Source organism: Ictalurus punctatus, chromosome 11, assembly GCF_001660625.3.
Source record: "Ictalurus punctatus breed USDA103 chromosome 11, Coco_2.0, whole genome shotgun sequence".
Classification (NCBI taxonomy): domain Eukaryota; kingdom Metazoa; phylum Chordata; class Actinopteri; order Siluriformes; family Ictaluridae; genus Ictalurus; species Ictalurus punctatus.
The window spans coordinates 11194718-11216160 of record NC_030426.2 but is presented as its reverse complement, the minus strand read 5'-3'; the positions used below and the strand labels follow the sequence as shown (position 1 = coordinate 11216160).

The 21443-nt window shown below is 41.8% G+C and overlaps 1 protein-coding gene across 2 annotated transcripts in view; it reads left to right on the top strand.

Moving 5' to 3' along the window:
- The window catches only part of plxna1b (plexin A1b), a 225193-nt gene that overhangs the window by 139115 nt on the left and 64635 nt on the right, over nt 1–21443 (top strand). For both annotated transcript variants that reach the window (XM_017479802.3, XM_053683765.1), the window contains exons 6-9: nt 1493–1616; nt 9578–9731; nt 10215–10314; nt 15569–15683. In XM_017479802.3, coding sequence (XP_017335291.1) covers nt 1493–1616; nt 9578–9731; nt 10215–10314; nt 15569–15683 — 493 coding nt within the window. The remainder of the gene's footprint in view (nt 1–1492; nt 1617–9577; nt 9732–10214; nt 10315–15568; nt 15684–21443) is intronic.

Genomic DNA, 21443 nt, shown 5'->3' with positions numbered 1-21443 from the left:
ACATGGCTTACGAACTATAAATCTTACTGTTGTCATTTCTGCATCACCTTATAAATCTGAGTCTGACAGGCTGTCTCGCCACTGATTTAATTGGAGGGTGATTGGGTTCAGCTGGGAGTGTTGTACGTGTGTGTGAAATTGCCTTGAAGCATTTTTTTTTTTTTGATGAATAAGATAGGGATGAATCAATACCGTTTTTTTGTTTGTTTGTTTTGGGTTTTGAGCAATGCACTTAGTGTTAATCCATCAGGGGCCCGGTGGAATACTATATTTAGCCCCGGTTATGCTTGTTTCTGCGACGTTTTGACTTTATAGCTTGAGTGCACAGAGCATTATCAGCAAGCGTGGTCATTTAAAATGAATTGCATCTTGACTCGAGAGTGTAAAGAAAGTGCGTGGCGCTCAGTGCTCGCCGAGCTGAACTGCTCTACGCTCGAGAATACCTTCGCGTGCGCACGTATTTCACCGCTCTCACTTTTATCGACCCCTCTCGCCGATACCGCTCTGTGTCAACTTTAAACCATCCCTCGAAAGATGCAATAAATCCGGTTTTTATCAGGTTCCTTACATTGTAAGAAGATGCTGTTGTAGCTCCTCTCGCTAGTTCCACGGTTCGCGTCCTGATTTGTTTTGATCGCCGTCGCTAATCGTGAACATCTGTCCAGGTCATTTGTCTCATCGTATCGAATTTTAGTATCGTAACATTGTTTACGACAATCAGTATCTCTATGGATTCATCCCTAAGAGAATAAATAAATAAATAAATAAATAGTAGTGACTTGTTGATTTTTCGAACTGCTCCACACGAGATGAGAGCAACCCAGAGACGTTAATTAAACTTCACCCAAATACACAGAAAGCGGTTTCCTTATCGCTCCATCTTCCTCAGAGGATGAACATTAGCATGATTTTTAATTGAGGGCATGTAAATGGAAATGAAAGTAAGGCAACATGGTAACCTCCCGTTCATATCTACTGTCTTCCTTCAGTAAATGTCTGATGAGCGTCTCTAGCCTCAAATACCAAGCTTCAGAGCCTCGGGCTACTAGGCAGACTAGATGATTAACATAATAGTCTTAATGCCGGTGTAGCGACTTCATTCTGTCTCTCCTGTGAGCTAGAAGTACAGTAAGTGCAACATGCCCTTATTGAGTTAAGTGACTTCCCCTGTAGCATTTGCAATAAGCATTTAAATTAGGTGGGAACTCGAGAGAGCTGAACCCTACAGATGCATATGCATACGCCCGTTTTTAAATGAGGTCATGGTTTGCCTGTAAGCTGACATTTTGAAAGCCTGACGTTGTAAAAGTTATTGCCTGTGAAAGCATTATCTACAAAAATTACTGTCAATTTCTTTGGATTGGACACGGGAGGCAATAAAAGCTCTGTTCCGGCATACGAGCATCATTCAGAGCGAGTGGCGTGGTGACATTACGGTGTAGTGTTTAACATGTTGCGTGATCTTGTGTGTGTTGTGTGTTTCTGTGTATAGCTGCTCCCGTAAGGACCGATGCGAGCGGGCAGATGAACCCTGGCGTTTTGCCTCCAGAGTGGACCAGTGTGTCGACTTAACTGTTCAACCCAACAACATCTCTGTGACCATGTCCGAAGTCCAGGTGTGAAACACTGCATTATGACTAGGGGTGATGTAATGGAGGGGTTGAACATTTTTCATGGTTATAACAGCATTTAATGATCATTTAAAAATAATTTTTAAAAAAAACAAAACAATCAAACACGCAAACACTGAAATCTTTAGTAGTAAATCACAGAGATTTACAGTGTATTTGTGATTATCTTACTAAAAATGACTATGCTCCATGCACCTCATTTTAATGCAGTATATGACCTTTATTCTAAGCATTTATTATAGTGCACTTGATTGCGCTTGTGCATTAGTACATGGCGTGATCTCTGTAGGTCACCATAGCATTTGCCTTCGCGAGGAACTAGCAACCCCCATAAATGCATTTTAACCCTAGGGGGTCTGAGGCTGTTTCTGTATACCTTTATACCTTTGTATGTACATGTAAAAACATACATTATCATACTGGACCCATAACCATATACACAGACATACCGAAAATCAGATTTAGAAAATTCTTATAAGTATTTTTCTTTTTTTGTTAAAAACAACATACTCTCAAAGTCTTTTGAGGACGTATAAATGTATGCAGGATAGTGAAAAAGAAACCAATAAATAAAATCAAGTTCAAATCAGTCTATCTCTCTCTCTCTGTTTGTCTACTAATCTCTCCCACACCCCACCCCCCGTTTTTTTTTTCCTCTTTCTTTTCTCAATCTCTCGATTCTGCCTGTAGTTCTGAATCCACAGATTCCCACATTCTCTAAAAATAAATGCAGTGACCCTCCTCCCATTTGACATGCAAAACAAACATGTGCATTATAGCTAACACATAGATGAACACATTACAGTTGGTTATATGACTGTAAGTCATTCCCTTCAAATGCTATTGCAGTTAGAAACATGTATACCAACGTCGTATGTAACTTTAGAGACGGTCCCTTAATTTCCGCATATCTGCCAATATCGAACGTCCAACTTCAAGCCGATTTTATGCCAGTCCGCTAGGTTCATCTTTTCTTGTGGCACTGTTATACTTCCATATATATTTAACCTGCTCTGTCAACATCCGTCTGTCCACACCAACCAAAAACCCCCAAATGATGTGACTTAATCAGAGACCTTTTAGGATTTTGAATGGGGGGAATCAATGCAAGGTTAATCACTGTGAGTAACCGTGAAAACCTGACACTGTAATAAACTAAATATTACACATGTTCTGTGTTTTCTATAAATGTACCGTGCACGCCATTGTTCCCTCCCACGGAAATATAAAAGTAGTGTTACGTGAGAGTCTTAAATTGACCTAAATTTGTAGAGGTAAAAAAAAAAAAATCTGGGACATGCTGTTATCCGGCACATAATACACTCCATGGAATCATAAAGTACAAAGGTTGTTGTGATTCATTTACTTTAAAACTGCATTGTGTTTCAGAAAATTGCATAATGAAGCCTCGGTATCACTAATTTAGAACGCCAGGTTCCAGCGATATGTTTGGGAACCAGTCATGTCTGGCCTCAGTATCAATTTCACTTCTTTTCTATGAAGTCAGCATTTCTTCTGTCTAGCAAAAAGAACACGTGTAGTAGCACTGTGTACCCCAAGACTGGTCCCGTGGAGGATGTACAGTGTGCTTCTTAATAGGGAGCCTGGCCTGTAGAAGAAGCGTCATGCAGACATAACCACCAGAGAGAGTCCTTGCCTCTAGCGGCGGCGAATTTCCAGACGACTTTGATGCAGAGAATTTGCGGCAATCTGTTATAGGAGCGCCTCATGCAGACACAAACACCACCTTGAGTCCTTGCCTTTAGCGATGGAGAATATGGGCAAGACTTTGATACTAATGATGTACCATGCTGCCTTTGAAGCGTCTGCAAAGTCACTGAATTGTGGTGTGCTAAAAGAGAGGAATGGCCTCCATCTCGTTTCGCTGATTTCTCAACACCAGCAGAAATGACCAAGGGCAGCGCAAACCTGCTGAGACTCCGCTACATCGTATTCCGCCAACGCTGCTAGTCAAAATCAGGCCAAAATTACAAGGACAGTTTGTGCTCTGTCTGCAGCCAGGAGCGGAGATATAACACCAGTGTCCTGAATCCTGATTTCTAGGAACTTTCCAGTCTAAACTCGTTGAGTTCGTCCAGTGCACTTTTGTTAAAGGCTGTAGAGCATGGCACTTCTCCAACACAACCTCACATCCATTAATGGTCCCATTGGGAGTGTAATGCTTGCATGATGGAATGATAAAATAAAGTGATGGATCTTCCAGACGTCAGAAATAAGTACTTGAGATGGCCAAGGCTTCAAGCGCTGCCTCAGACAGGACAGATATACGGTCAGTCGGCTCCGGTTGGCGTGTTAGAGCGACATCACCAGTGACTTTCTCGCTAGTAACGAACACTAGCAATAAAACCCTGTTAAAGAATTCCACTTCATCGTTTATACACACACAAACGCTTATTAAAATGCACTTGTGGAGGGATTTGTGAAACTTTTGCCTTTTCAGAGATAATATAGAGATTGTTTTGACTACTCGCAGCGGAACCAAGCAAATAATCTTCCGTTTCAAGGTCACTTGAAGCTGAGGATCGTCAACATATGGTATGCTGCTTGTGGGCGTCGACCATTTGTAGAGGCTTTGGTTATATTATGAATACATAGTCAGGGTCACTTTTGATGCAAAGCAACCAGCTAGCGAAACATTCCTGAAGGTCCAAATGTTCTAACTGGCTAATTGTGTTTCAGTTACATTAAATAAATGAAACACAGGGGGTGCTGTTACGGGAAAATAATCAATGAGAGCGTGGTATGATGTGACCCCAGGGTTGATTTATTTCACAATAACAGCACATCCTGTACTCTATTATATTATACCTTTTTATACTACACCATTGTGCCAGACATTACAATTTGTTCATTATTAACGAATGACGTGCTTTTAAAATAAATAAATAAAAATCCATTTATAGTTCCATCCACAAGACAAGTTAGTTAGTTTACTTTAAAAGAGCTACAAACAGTTGTTCCCCCTCCAAGCGTCCTGTTTTTATTATATATATATTTCTTTATTTTTTTAATCACATTCTTGAAATTAATAAGACCAAAAAAAGTAATCGCGAGAACAGGAAGTCCTCTTGAATGAAGACTCGACCGTGGTGGAAAACGTACTAATCGTTAAAAAGCGACGACAGCCGAGACGTCTTCCGTTAAAAGTTTAATCGACGTAACCGTACAGATGATGCACGAACGATTACATGCTTTCCCTTCTTACATAACAGTAATCCATTTATTATTAGTCTAGGTTTATGTAGCATGTCACCCATACACATCTCTGTGAAGTAGAGGTTACTATAGAAACAGTATAACACATTAGAACAAGTGCGTTAATGTAAAGCGGTCATTTGAATTCTAGCCCAGCACTACAGTCAGAGGCGTACTGCTGCAGAACATTAATCAACACCACCTGATGAATCCGATTGGAGAATTCAACAGCGCTTTGGTGTAATCATATTTAATGTATACAGTAGTGAGATAACTTACTAAAATCTTTGTTTCAGAGCCACACGTGTCTCTTAATCGCTGTATAAAATGATCTATGGCCATGCTGAGGATTTCCACAGCACTACGGCCTCGAAAGGGATTCCCATATAAAGCAATTTTATCTACTGGCTTTTTTTTTACTCCCCCCTTTAAAGAGCTTTAATGTCACTCGTCCTTAAGGGTATAAATTGAGCTCCGATGAAGGCCGCCTTAGATTAAATCCCGTCCTCTCCACCCGAGTCATTTTTGTTAAGCATTTCATCCACAATACTTTCAATCAAGTGTTTGAATAACCCTTTTTTTTTTTCTTTTTTTTTTTTTGCGCGCTGGAGTGTCTGTGCGTGCGAAGGCTGAAGAGCTGTTTTCTCCCATCTCCGTTTAGCAGTGTTATTAACCTAGCTTTACGCTATATTGCGTTTACACTTAGCCTCCTTTTTATCTAGCTGTCAGTGCAGACCAGTGTTGCCAACTTGGCGACTTTTCAGACCACTATTTTTTTGCGCAAAAAAAAAAAAGTGCCTAGTGATTTTTTTGGACAAACCTGAGAAGCTTTCCAAATGTGGCCAGTACTGTCCTGCAAGCGCGAGGTCTTTCTTTCCTGCTGCACTCTCACGTCTCTCTGCGTCTGCTCTGTTCAGTGAGTGGCTGAGAGCCGGCGCAGCACATCCCGTCGATCGCGCGGCAGCTGACACGGACATGAATGTAAAAGAAGCAGGCACGGGTGTCCCACTTATTGATTTAACAGAGACTACATTTAAATGGACAGCAGCAATCTAATTATTGACTTTATTCTGAATAAGACGATATTGTGATTAAGGTGTTTACATGAGTCGCTTTTAGAATACTCCTTTCATGTTCCTGTTTTACACGTTATAGAACATGGATCGATTAACAGCACACGTCATTACGTCGCCGCGCCGTCCGACGTTCCCTCCAGAATTTCACGTATCCACATACAGTTTGTCCTCATTATGGTACCGTAGACAGTTATGGGTGTTTTTACTTTTAATTTTACGAAAACTTCAAGTGCAGTTTATTATTTGTCATGCTGTACGACTGCTTGAAGCCATGGGCTGCGTCCCAAACCGCGTACTTACATACTATATATTAGCTGAAATACATGTATCTCGCCTATATAGCAGGTAAGTACGCGTCAAACGGTTGAGCGCTGCCGTGTGTGCACGTGTTTTGTCGCAAAATGCGGTGAAAACTCCCACACGACGTTAATAGTGTGATTAAGGTGTGTACATGTCTGTAATACACGTCCATAATGCGACTAAGACAGGAATACTCCACACGTCTTAATTCCGTTTTGTGTTTACTTCGAGTATGACTTCAGTCGGATTAAGGTCATCAGAAATCGCCGTTTACATGCCAGTTTCTTAATCGGGTTAATATCGGATTATTGTTGTCCATGTAAACGTACTGATAGACGTGAACGTAAAAAGAAACAAGCGCAGGTGTCCCACTGATTGCTTTAACAATGTCCTAGATAATGAGACGCGCCCTTCGTCCTGATTCACATCATTCGTATGTGAATGTTTTTGGAATGCAAGACGAGTGGAATACACGTGTTTTACATGTAAAATAGTCCACGTTATTACAGCCTGGTTCTCTTGTTCGAAGTAGTTCTAGTGTTCAGAAACATTTTATATCATTCATGTTCCACACCTGTCCGTTATATAGTTTTATAAAAGTTATTTTAAAAAATCATAAAAAGTTATGAAAAATTGTTTATAAAAGTACAAAAGCAAAAATATGTCTATCAAACGTGTTATAGAATAAGTTATATATAGATATATTTTATATCGAATAGATAATCATTATACCTGGTCTTCTCCAACATGGGGGGGGGGCATGCCACATGATAGGGGAGGCTTGGGGGGGGGCTTAAATTACAAAAGGTATGAGAACCTCTGGTTTAAAGAACCAGTATAGACCACAGTGTGCTGTGTATAGTCGACATAACGGTGAAAAGTCTTCAGTCAACCTCGATTTAGTTGTCAGAAGGCATTTCAGGTTTATTGTCGAGTTGATGATGGTGAAAACAAAAGGCAGTGGAAAAACAAAGCAAGCGTAAACAGACAGATGGGGGAAGAGACGGCACACTGCCGAGTTTCCCGCACTCAGCAACCTGATGAAATCAGACTCCTGCTTGTTTAAAAATGAATTATTAAGAGCTGGTTTATTAATGTCGGCAAGATTTAAAGCTGTCTTCTAGAGCACTCTTAAATGTCGGTGGCTTTCATCGCATCATGGTTCAATCTGAATGATCTCCTGTCTGAATCTCATTCCGTAATACTCGCTCGTCCAGCGGCTGTGTGAGATAGATGAGGAAACCCATTACTCATAGTCCGTCATCTGAGCATCGCGGTAGCTGTCCAGTCAGCCCTGCACTTAACTTAACTCCACCCGGGCCCTTATTGTTCACAGAACACTAAAACTCTAAACTCACACAACTGTTGCTTTTGCTTACACACGCTTTTTCTGTCAGGCCGCAAGATTTATTTCAGCGCGTAGATTACTACTTTCTCTGTCACTGTGAAAAATGTGAGCACATTAGTGCCATATTTCGAAATGATTCTGCTTTAACCAGGAACGTTTAGCGACAGCGATTGAGTGACGCTCGGACCTCCGAGTAACTTCTCCGCACCAGATCTGTTCACATCGGTGGGCTTTTCCCCCCTTTCTTAAAATCTCTATGAAATCAAAATGGAAGTTTCGTGGATTTTCGTATGAATATTTTAGCCTTCAGGTTATCTATAAGCGAGTGTTCTCCAAAACATTTAGACGATACATGCATTCAAAATGTACAGTCTTTCTCTACGGCCAATACGAAGCAGCGATTTTGATGACGACATTCTGCACTTCGGCTTCTCGTCAGATTTTCTGTCCCGTCCCCAACGACGGTCTTGTTTCCTGGCTGTGTTGTTTTTAAACGACTATTGGCTATTTAAAAGGGGGAAGGGCCACGCGATATGTCCCGTCCTGACTTCCTGTTTCAATGGAAATTACGTCAGCACATATAGTGAATAACGCTGCGCATTACAGGGGGCCTTAAAGAGACTCTCTGGCCAAAGTACACATCGGGAGTACATTCATCTGTTGTTAACACTCGTACTCGCGTCTTACCGCATTGACTCGCTAATCTTTGGAGCTAGAATTCGCAGTGGAAATACAGTTTTAAATTCTACCACTTTGGACGTGTATTTAACGGTGACTTTAATGGTGGCTCCCACCCCCCTCTTCTTCTTGTCATTGGCTGTTTCACTCGCTAGTGAATAAGAAAGCTACAAATTAAAGACGTCCTACTGTTGGACACTGCTAGGAAGCTAAATATCTGGGGTTATTTTTTTTAAACAGGCTACAGTTTTGCTAGCGTTCTTCGTGATCATTACCCTGGAAAGAGCACAAATGACTCCAGTGACGGAACGGGTTCGTTTTGTGTTTTGTCATTTAGTTTAGAGACCGCGGTATAGGGAAGAGTGAATTCAAACGATCTGGAAGGCATGCTATAATTCTTCAAATTAAACCAAGTGCACGATCCGTGTTTGTAGTACGGTGCGTTTCTAAAGAAACTTTTCTAACTTGAGCTTTTGTCTTGTAACATTACCGTTAAGCTTAGCTACCTTACCTCAGCGTGCCTTTTATTCTTTCGAAGCAGACGACACGTAGCTTATATCTTTGTGGAGTGGAAAGGCATCTTTTCAATCTTTTGTGTTGGATCCAAATAACACTCTCGTAATCCCGCTGGTTGCACACCAGTAAATATACAGAAATTTTCTCCTTTTCCTATACAGACTACCTGCTTTTTTTCCCAAAGTTTTCTTCTTCTTCTGGGGGAACGGTGAAAAACAACACCTTTAGCTTTGCCTCTTTGTATTTCCTCACACTTGGCTCCACTGTGCTCCGCTGTCATTGTTCAGCTAAATTGTTACCTTGAAAAGTTATCTTGTTCATAGACGGTTTTTTTTTTTTTTTTTTTTTTTTCCCCCACTACCTGTATTCTGCCGTAGCCTCCTGTGCCAAGATTGGCTAGCGGATCTTATTCACAAGCACTATCCCACAAGCAGAAGATTTACAAGAACAGTGCACGCTGGGTAGTGTGATTGAACACAGACGGACAGAACATTCCTGAATTTTTGCACTATATGACGAGGAGAATGTGAAACGAGAATCCTTTTATGTTCCGTAATGTGACGGATTTCTGAGTGAAACTGCCTGCCATGTAGGCAAAAATAAAAACGAAATAATCATTACACGGTTCAAAAAACCCTCCAAGAATGATCTCTTTTAATTGATTGATTTTCTGTGCCCTAATGAGACACTTATTTATGTACAAACCATGTTGTTTTTTTTATTGCTAGCTTTTAATAACGTCGTTTTAGTGCTAGATCATCTAGATTCGCCCTCATTAATGTTCAACGTTTTGTTTTTTCCTCCCTCTACAGTTGGTTCTCCAGGCACGGAATGTTCCGGACCTGTCCGCAGGCGTGAACTGCTCCTTTGAAGACTACACCGAGACTGAAGCCTGGATACAGGGATCTCGTATCTACTGCCTCTCCCCCAGCACTAAGGAGCTCATCCCCATCACACGCCACCAAGGTGTGTGTCTCTGTGTGTGTGTGTGTGTAGTGAGTAAGGGACATGAGGAGAAAATCCAAAAGTCAACATACAGGAATAATAGAGAGATGGAAAGAAAATGTCTAACAGAGAAATCAGACTTTCCAAATCTTCACACGCCTCGATGTTAATGCAAATAAGATGCACATTTTCCAACCTGCTAGTCTGTTCCTGATTTTTGTGGTCGAGAGTCATTTGCTAATAGTTGCAGTGTTCTCGCTGTCTCTATGGTGATACGAGCATGGTGTCTCAGTGAAGATGGCTATTTTGATTATGTGAGGATCCTACAGTGCAATTTTGATCACATCCACGGTAATCATAGCACAATCAAAGCCAGCTATTTTTACCACTGCAATGCCCTGCGATACGGGAAGAAAGCGAAATGTGTTGCCTGGATACCTTTCTGTCTCTCCTTCACCCGTGCGCACTCTCTCTCTCTCTCTCTCTCTCTCTCTCTCTCTCCAGGTGATAAACGTGTGGTGAAACTCTACCTGAAGTCAAAAGAAACAGGAAAGAAGTTTGCTAGTGTGGATTTCGTGTTCTACAACTGCACTGTCCACAAATCGTAAGTGTTCTCCTTGTTCTCTGGCCATTTCTCTTCCTATTTATTTATTTATTTATTTATTTTTCCTCCGTCTCTGGTCCTCTCAATTTACTCATGGGGGTCAGGTTTCAGTAACCATGGCAACCTAGTAGAGGAAGGATGATTGACGGGTATTTTGACGCTCTCTGAAGAAATGGTATGGTTGAAAGAAAATTAGGCATAATTGTACTGTCAAATAAATGGAAATCTGGATATTGGCTTGTCTTTGCGGAATTACGCGGCAAACCAGTAGTAGTAAATGAACATTTGTACTGGAAATGCAGTGTGTTTTTAGTGAGAAAGCTCTTCCTACCAGGGCAGTGTTTAAAATCTTATTCAGCGATGTAACTGCTGTGTAGTGTTAGAGGGTTATTGTAAGAGTCCAGATGGTTTCAGGCTCTCTCGGGGTGTGTGTCGTGTCTCATTGCAGGACAGATGAGACCCTTTGCTGTCTCCAGGGGGATCTGAGACACTCACACACACGCGCACACACACGTTCTTGAGAAAATGCAATGTCGCAACATCCAAGTCATATAATACTCTCTCTAATAGATAACAGTGAGTATACGTGTGTGTCAGGCAAGCAGGCAGGGAGGGACAGCATAGGGCACAGAAATATGTGCGTGCACACATTTGTATGCGCTCGTTATCATCCGCGTGTGAGCGGAAAGTATAAACACGCCGTGCTTTTAAGCTGGGCTGAAAGGTATAGAAATTGCATGAATTTCATCCTTTAAAAAAAAATTTATCAGGGGGGGTGGGGGGGAAGAGGCTCCCGAGTCGTGTATGTACACGCGCGCACACACAGAGCCCCTTTTATTTATTCAACTGATGAGGTCTTGTGCACTTGGAAATGCCATAAATTTGCATATTAATATTAATCTAATTTGGAGCGGTGCCATTTTGGGGTGAGGTAGAGAGAGCGAGAGAGAGAGAGAGAGAGAGAGGGGTGGGGGGGGTCGGAAAACGAGAGACGTTGAAATGGAAAATCACACGCAGTCATGATCGTCTCTTAATTAAACTGAGCCGTGGCTGTATATGCCTGAGCGTTAGCTATTATGGAGCGCGCAGGGTGCCAGGATCTTCCTACAGAATATGCATTCAGTTCATTCCAAATCTCACACACTGCAACGAAAACGCGCCCTATTGAAATCGTCGGGCGTTTCTAAAGCGCTGTGCGATTTGGAGGTGGGACGGAAGGTGGAAGAGGGATGGAGGAGGGAGGCCTGGATTCGAGAAGGGGAGCGATAAGGAGAAAAAGATGGAAGTGGGGAAAGAGGAAGAAGAAGCGCCTGCAATGAGGGGGCAATTACTTCCTGGAAAGGGCTTTTTGAGAAGCGAACACATTTTTGGCACGTGTAAGAGAGAGCACACACGCTCGCACTTCCCTTAAGAGCACTTGCCATTTAACTTGCCAGCAATTTACAATTTCCCCTCACACTTTAAATCAGTTACTGGAAAGAAAAGCCCGTGCTATGTGTAATGAAAGTGAAAAGAGGGGTTGGGGAGAAATGTATTCAAGGCGTATTGTGGTCTTTGCTGTTGGGTGACGCGCCGAGCAGGCCTGGGCAGCACGGCCATTTTAATATGATGGAAGGGAATTTCGAAAAGGATGAGAGAATAAAGGCGGCGGAAGAGAAAGAGAAGCCAGGCCCTGGTAGAATTTAGCTTATAAAGAGCTCGGTGTGACGTGAGGGGATTATAATGAATCCGGTTCAGAGAGGTGACTGGAATGAAGCGCCAGAAAAATTAACCCTCACTTCAGACTGGCACTTGTGGGAACCGTGGGTGTGATGGGGCTCGACACGCTCCGGGGTGATGCAGAAGAGGCACCAGATTAAATCCTGTCGAGAGGGAGATGTGCAAGGGGACAACAGTATAAAGATTTGTATTCCACCAGCACACTATCCAGGGAAGTAGCAGATGTTGGCAACACGGGGGGGAAATGCCCGCCACTCCAACTAATTCTCATAGAAGTGCGTTTTTTCGTCCCAATTCTTTTCAAAGATACAAATTAGGGACATAACAAAACGCAGGAATGAAGTTCACCATTGTCATAATAAAGTTAGTGAACACAAGGTTGACAGTTTAACCCAGTGTTTCCCAACCGGGGTCTGACGAGAGCAGGGGTGCTGTGTAAAAATCCTTCAAACATTCCTAAAATGTGTATAAAACCTATATATGATAAATATTTGATGTCTGAAATAATAAGACCGACACACACACGGGCATAATAATTTTTAAAAAATTATATTAAAAAAAATTATAAACCCACCCTCGCTGACCTGTCAGCAGCACATCTCCCATCAGTATGCGTAACCTATGCGTGTGTTTTATCTTAATAATTAGGATGTGTGTGTAATGTTTGGCTGTGGCTCAGGTGGTAGAGCGGGTTGTCCACTAATCGTAGGGTTGGCGGTTCGATACCCGGCCTGCATGACTCCACATGCCAAAGTGTCCTTGAACCCCAAGTTGCTCCCGATGGCAAGTTAGCACCTCGCATGGCAGCTCTGCTACCATTGGTGTGCGTGTGAATGGGTGAATGAAAACCAGAGTAAATCGCTTTGGAACCGCTAAGGTTAAAAAAGTGCTATGTAAGTGCAGACCAAAAGAATATGGACAGATTTCTTCAAAGAAAAGCTCCAGATGCTTCTGCACCATCAACTTCATCCTCATGTAGCTAACACTGTCCGTCTAGCATTAGTGTTTGTGTAGGGCGCCACAAATTATTCCAAAATTTTCAAAGGGTGCCGTGACTGAAAAAAGGTTGGGAAACGCTGGTCAGTACGATCAGTACGGTTAGCTAGCAGAAAACGGGTAACCGTAGTTAAAAGGAAGGATAAACAAGGTGTTGAGTGCTGAAAGTCAGAGGATTGGAACTTGCTGGAAAGATTTACACAGAAGAATAAGAATAATAAGCATTTCATGATTAGATTAGAATAAAAAAATTTAAATAATAAAAAAAAAGACAGCCTGTGTAGCCGAGTCCTCCAAAAGCTGTAGTTGTGCAAATATAAGCGTAATATTGCAAGTCATGGTCCTTTCAATGGCCACGGAAATTCTGTTCTGGGAAGCTGCAGAACTGCGTAGAGCACAGATATGCTGCAGCATTGAGGCCCAGACAAACCAGAGAACAAAATACACATGCCAGATACAATGCAATACAATACACTCATGAAGACCCGCCAGAAGAAGCTCGACAAACACAACGAACACTGTGCTTTATCTGGAAAACGTTAGACAGCTATTATAATAATACTACTGCTAATAATATACTTTATTTTATAATGCGCCTTTAAAAGCAGCTTCTCAAAGCGCTGTACACAAAATAAGCAGTGTACAGCGAACTAAAACTACCTCACAACTGCGCAACATTAGCTGCAAATTCCACAGGGCTCATTTGCCTGGCTGGATTGAAACTCCTTTAAATTCCAGAGCTGTCAATACTTCTTATCCAAGTTTTAGTTCAGGTTCAGTTGCTCTTCCGTTATGCCTGCCAGCTGTCTAGAGGTCTGCTGCTACTTGTTTAATTGCTAAACAACATGAGAGACAGAAGAAAGCAGAAGGACTCGTAGCTAACGGTGTAGTGACCTTTACTTCTAACGTTATGGATATATTTTAGGTTTCTAGTGATGGCAGAGTGCGTCCATGTGTTAACTCTCCATCGCTTAATTATGTTGTACATGAAATTGTGTTCATATGAATATTATATTTTTTAAAAATTCTCGTTTATTCATGCTTATGTGCTAAATATACAGCTAACTGTTGAATTAATGAATATTCACTTCTTATTTATTTATTTATTTATTTATTTATTTTATGCATGATTCTCAACTGCACGACAGAAGAATGGGACCGAGGCCCCCCCCAAGGCAAACAAATGAGTTAGACTGAAGACTTTCTCATTCTTCATTCTCAGTTTTATGTCCCAAATGTGGTTTGAGCGTTACTGTCCTATACAGTTCATTAAAACTGGTGCCTGTGTTTACCTCTCCATTTTGTAAATGTTTAAACCACTACCCCACCAATGAATGCTCATTTACTGTATGTACACGTGTGGGCATGTTTTTAACCAAATGTCCTCGCAAGAATAGGAATATTTTTATGACACATTTGACTGCTTTTGGTTTATTTATTTACAAATTACTGCAGCTTTTATTAAAAACACTTGAGGTTCTGGTTACGGTTAGATTTAGGTGTAGCATAGCATTAATTAGTCGCATTAATAATTGTCTGACTGGAAGGTCCTCACAAGGATAATAAGACGGATGTGTGTGCACTGACGGTCGTGTTCGTCATTTGTTTCTCATCACTCTTGACTTGCTCGTCCGATTCCCCGTCCCTCTCGGGTGGATGGAAGCTCCTGGCTGTCCGGACATTCAGTAATAACATGCAGACGAATGGGGCCTCATAGGGAGGCCACTTAACAAACACGAGCACACTTGTATTAATACTCACAAATGCACATATACACCCCGTCCTCTTCTCGAACAATAAACCGCGTCAGACGTTGCGAAGCATTCTTTGATAAATTGCTCACTTTTGAATTAGGAAGCAGGGATAATTTTCTTGACCGACCATTTCTCAGCTAATTGGGCAGCTTCTCTCAGCACAGAAGCAGATTGGTCAATTAAGAGGATCATGTGATTCAATTACATGGCCGGCCGTCTTTGTTCTGAATGTTCATTTAATGGCTGTGGGTGAACAAATCGCTTGGCTGAGGCGATTAATTTAAATGAATGGTTTAACTTTTGTAGCCAAAGCACTCAGACTGCCGCGGATGTAGGGGTTGTGCGTGTGTTTGTTTTGTCTGCGTACATCTGAGTGTGGGGGGAAATCAGAACAGCTCAAAACCTGTTATGTACTATTCATCAGATGTCTCTCTCTCTCTCTCTCTCTCTCTCTCTCTCTCTCTTCCCCCTCTCTCCATGGGAAATCCTACACTATTTGATCTAGCTCTCTCATGTCATCACTCTCTTCGTCTCTGTCTCGCTCTAAACCACGGGTGTCTTACTGAAAGCTCATCTTTGTGTATGGATGAAAGAGCAAGCTTCACATAAAAAAAGGTTGACTTTAAAAGAAGAAAGACACGGGATGAAAGACAGGGGCAGTCGTTTACTCATTATGGAAAGACAGGGAAAGGACAGTTGACACTTGGTTCTTGACTCATTCTGTGCAAATGTTTTTTGCTCTTGCTGATATTTAAGGTCCGCTTGTCCCTAAACTCTCTGTGCAGGTGCCTGTCGTGTGTGAACGGCTCCTTCCCATGTCATTGGTGCAAATACCGTCACTTATGCACACAGAATGCGAACGAGTGCTCGTTCCAGGAAGGCCGGGTCAACATGTCTGAGGTGAGTCACTTCCTGTCACGTGACAGATTTAACACACAACATATGATGAACACTGCAGTGGTGATTACCTAGTAGTGTTCTTATGGCTTGGTAATGTACGGGTAAATGCTATGTACTAACTGCAAACTAAGTGCCAGTTCACACCTCCTACCTCTGTGTGATGCCAGTGCTGGGGAACGTCTTGCCTTTTATGTCGGCACTTGAATTAACAGGTTGGGGCGTTGAGAACGTGGTTCTGCATGTAAAAAGCCCACGCAGAAACGGCACTGGTTTGACAATTGAGGCGATTTTTTTTCCTCAGGAAAATGTACTATGCGATGAAAGCAATGAAACTTAAACAAAACAGAAAGTAATGATTGCAATTCTATGGAAAAGCCATTAGATAACTGAAAGCGTATAGACATGCGGTTATGTTACGCAGTCTAAACTCTGTATCATACTAATGGTTTATGGCAGTAACTAGTCTGGAGCCATTCCATGCTCTTCCACAGAGAGTCCATTCTTCTTCCAATTTTTGGCACAACTTGTTCAGATCAAAGGACCAAAACTCAGACATAATTAGGGCTGCAACGTATGATTATTTTCATAATGGATTAGTTGGCCATTTACTTATTTATTTTGATTAATCGGATGATGGGGGGGGGGGGGGGGCAAACTTTCAGTACCGTTTTTTTCATTTATTTCAAATGAAATCCACAAACTGAGTGTTACAAATATAAACTTCAGACCGCAACTTTTCACAACGGTTTGTCCAATTATATAAGACTGAAAAGAACCCAATACACACACACACACAGACATGTACACACACCAGAATATATATTATTCATTTAGGACTGTAGTTTAATTCAGTGCTTTTTGTGCATCCATCAAAATAATGCATAAATACTGGTATATAATATAAACTAATACGTACGTTTATATTATATAATATTATTCCTGCATTACTTTTTATTTAAAAAAAAAAAAAAAAAAAACGTTGACGTGTAACTTTGACATAAACAGTAAAGTGAAGAAAGTCATTGTCGGTGACTCTGGTGTTGGTGTCTGCTAAAGCTAGCAGCGTCACATTGTGTGTGTATGACATCATGCGCCATCGACTAGGAAGCGGCTTATGCTTCCGTCAGTACAAAGCCGCTAGTTTTCCATCTGAGGCGATATTACCTTTCCAAAATTCATACACTAGACGGTCTAGTTCATAGTGCATAGTGTAAGTGTATAGAACGTGATTTGGGACACAGCTTTATTTATTCTCCAGAAGTAATGTAGAGAGTAAATCCCGTGCCACGTGCAGACCGACTGATCGATAACGAGATTCGTTGACAACGATTTTCATAATGATGAGTCTTTATTGGTCACAATACAGTGAAATTGTTTTCTTCGCATACCCCAGCATGTTGGGAAGTTGGGGTCAGAGCGCAGGGTCAGCCATGATACGGCACCCCTGGAGCAGAGCGGGTTAAGGGCCTTGCTCAAGGGCCCAACGTTAGCAGCTTGGCGGTGCTGGGGCTTGAACCCCCGACCTTCTGATCAGTAACCCAGCCTTAACCACCAAGCCACCACTGCTCGATTATTATTTTTTGTTGCAGTTCTAGACATAACCAAGCACTGGCGGCTTTTTAGGCAGCGCAACTCAAACTGTTTCCATGACAGCCATTGTTTCCACCTTGATTTTGACTTGCAAATCAATTTTAATAACTAATATGTGATATTTTCCATCTTAGATTTATATCTATTATTTTAGTGTAAGCTTCAACATGTTAGTCTATTTTCAGTTTGATTATCCTACAATGCCATTCAGCGACAATGCCATTTTGTTTTTAGGAGCTACCAGTGAAATTTGACCACCGTCACATGTTTAACATTGGGGCTTGGCGGTTATGGTTCTGGGTTACTGATCGACAGGTCAGGGGTTCAGGCCCCAGCACTGCCAGGCTCTGGGTTACTGATCGGAAGATCGGGGTTCAAGCCCCAGCAAGGCCCTTAACCCTCTCTGCTAGGGGGTGCTGTATCATGGCTGACCCTGTGCTCTGACCCCAGCTTCCTGGGGTATACAAAGAAAAGAATTTCACTGTGCTGTAATGTATATGTGACCATTAAAGACTCATTATCATTAACATTGCTGAAAATGTTTTCATCTATTAAACGCCATTGTAACTTCACATGTCTCCACTGTGAAGTCAGAGCGTCACACGACTAATGAAGTCTTACACGGATAATGAAAGTACAGCATCAACCAACAAATGAGCATGGGGGTGGATTTCTCCTTTAAAATAAAACATGTATGTTGAGAGGCGGATATGTATGATGTTGATGTTGTTATTCTAACAAACTTCAATTCAAGCAACTGCACAGGTAAGATAAACTGCTAAAAGCAATAAAAACATATACATATAATAAAAACATATACATTTTTTCGATTTTATTTCTGTTCTTTATGGTGTGTGCAGATGTATTTGAAGGTTTGTCCTTGAAGTATAAAATAAGTTCTCAAAACCAGAAGTACAACTTTGTAAAACCATTCACAGTTAATCTTTTAAGGCCTTTGTCCGTAAACTTCCACATCTAATTACATCTCCAACAGTTCAGGTCTTAAATCAGTGGAAATGTTGGCTGGTTCACAAAAAGGCTTTTTAGTTCCCTGGATAAGCGTCGGCTCCGGTTCCGGCACGGTGTTGGTGGGAAAACACACACACGCTCATCACTGCACCATTCTGATCTCTTCGCCATTCTGATCCAGCTCTCGCATCATTGCAAACATTCACTAGTGTGCGAAGGTATATGATATTTCCCCGTGTGTGTGTGTGTGTGTGTGTGTTTGTGTGTTGCCAGAACTAATTCTCCTTTCTCCTCAGCTTGGCATGTGGTCTCTGATTGGTTGTTTGTATGTGCATAGCTGTGGTTTAATTGGTCAGAGGGGATAAAACCTCTGTCCAATTACGCCTAGGCTTTTCTTCTCTTGCTGCTGTCTGTTGCCCAGACTGCAGGAGAGAACACACACAAACACGTTTGTCTCCAGGGTCCTGTCTCGAGGTTGCTCCTTTGAATCAGATCCGAGTAGGGAGACTTTGCACGTCACGTCATTTAGTTGATCGTCTAGCCACACATTCCCAAAGTTAATCCATCACTCAGACACACACATGCTCCCGTAATGTCCGTACTCTCCTGCTGCGATTCCCTTTTTTTCCGGTTCATGTGGTAACCAGACCCCCCTCTGGCTGTACTTATCTGTGCCCCTCGTAATCCGCCGCCGCCTGCGTTAGGACTAGTGTGTTTGCGTGTTTTTGCGGCTGCTGGAAATATTTAGCTTGCCGTGCTGCAAGCCATGCTTAGACAGCGAACAAATGAACTCTGACAGGAAGCTCAGGTTCAGTCGATGCAGTTCTGAGCTCTTAAAGAATGACTAACTCAGACGTCCCTCTCTCCCTCACTCTTCCATACCGCAATCCCCCCATTTATATTCCGTCCACGTTCCTCCAATTTTTCTTCTCGCTCTTCGGATTTACTTGACAACTCTCAAGCTCCCCATCAACAAAGCATGGCTGCTGAGCTATCGGCCCATCTGTAATTGGTTCAGGTGACAGGTCTGCGCGCCGGGCTCTTCCTCAGCCGGACATGCAGGAAAAAACGCAGAGCACGAAGGCCGATTGTGCAGTGTGCTCGTTGATGAGTGAAAGAGAGAGAGAGAAGGCAAAGAAATCGGAAACGGGTGTCTTATTTTTCACCAAATTTCAGCCTACAGAAATGCCGTATATGTGCTGCAGCTTATAGGAAGTATTGAGGAGGTCAGGTCCAACACACACTCCTTCACTCGCGTAAGAGGAATTTGCTCAGAGCCAGTCACATGCCGCTCTGCCATCTGAACCTATTACAGAGGGAAAATATTTGTTCTTTCATATATATGGTTTTTGACCTGGGGTAAATATCGTTATGTTTCTCTTTATATGTAGTAAAGAGAGAAGTTCGAGGGAGGGATAGACATTATAGCAGGGGGTTGTCATTGACAGACCCAGCAAAGTGTTTAAGCGGATTGAAACGAGTACTAGGGACAAGCCTGTAGCAGAGCCGATAAACATTTTTTTTTGGGGGGAAAAAAACCCGCCTGTAGCTCAACGACTCTAAGCATGAATCATCACAGCTTCTGTTGCAGGCCCTCTGTCACAACTTATCCAATCACCTGAATTTATTTCAACAGTCAAGCGTCTCACCACAGCGCTAGTCATTCGCTCAGAAAGGGCTGAATATTACAGATTTTTATTCACATGTACCCCTTCCGGTCCGATTAGTGACGTGACGCTATGTCTCGTTCAAAAATGAAAAGACGAACGGTTTAAAGACGAATGGACAGAGAAGCATGTTCATAAGTATCTCATCTGTTCCATCACGAGTCCATGGCATTACTCAAATGTGCTAATGTGAAGCACTACTTCGAATGAACATTCGTGTCTAAGGAAAAATAATATACACAACCGGTCCACTAGCATGCTAGTCCATTCTCTTACAGCCCAAGAGTGTGCAAATGAATGCCTGCTAGGAATAACCTGGCTTTTAGCAAAACATAAAAAGGCTTTCACACATGCAGGGATGTGTGGGAGATGTTGACGATACAGTACACTGGAAAAGTGTATGTTCTTCTAATGTTAACTTCAAACGTTTATCACATTTAAAAAAGCAATTTATTTATTTTTTATTTTTTTTTTTTGGTGAAGCATAGCCCTGCGCTTTAGCAATGCTCATTTGGTTACAAAAGTATGTTCAAAGTAAAACGGCTGTAAAATATTTGCTTTTATATCATTGGTAGCTATGAGAGAATCACTAATGCTCAAGCTTTAAAATGTGATCAGGAATGTGCAGTCATTTTGGTTGTTTATCCAGGCCTTTATATGAAAGCAAACTGGACCGCCGCACATTTTTTATCAAATATTCTCGCATTTGGGATGATTTTAAAAAAATTAATAAATAAATAAAACTCCGCTCACCTTTGCACATGTGCGCAGATTTGCTTATATAAAGTCATATACATTAAAGCTTGAAGAAGTAGCATTGGTGCAAAAAAAAAAAAAAAAAGAAATGTAGCACTGGTGGCCAGTGTCGTGGCGCTGTGATGCATAATGATGCACTTCTAAAAGAGGTACATTCCAGTTATGTTTTTTTTTGTTTTCAGTTACTATGTTTTTGATGTATGTGTATATATGTGTGTGTGTGTGTGTGTGTGTGTATGAGAGAGAGATAGATATATATTTTTAGTTAATTAAGAGTAGATACTCCCTCATCTTGCTCCGACCAAACTGACTTGAACCCACCTGACGTCATAATTACAACTTCCCAACTTGTAAATACAAACTTCCCAGGAGGACTTGAACGCACCATACCAAACAACAGCTATCAACTAGCAATGGTCAAGGCTAGCATGTGCTTCTTACAAGCTGCATGAAAGCAGCCACTACTTTTTTTTTTTTTTTTTTTTAAACTTTTCTAACTGCTGCTCATGCTATGTCAGAGTGCAGCTGACCACTCGGAAGGAAGCGCTATCTGCCCTCTTCCGCATACATGAGCTCACAGATGCTAATTGATTAGAGAATACAGCATGGATGGCTGTAGCATCAGAAGGTTCAAATCTCCACGAGGCCACAGCCATCCATGGTGAGGTGGAACCCCCCCCCCCCCCCCCCCCCCCAAATAAATCTATTAAAATACTCACACGTACACGCGCATACTTTTTTCTTTCCGTTACATGCGGTTCATTTCTTTCCTTCTCCT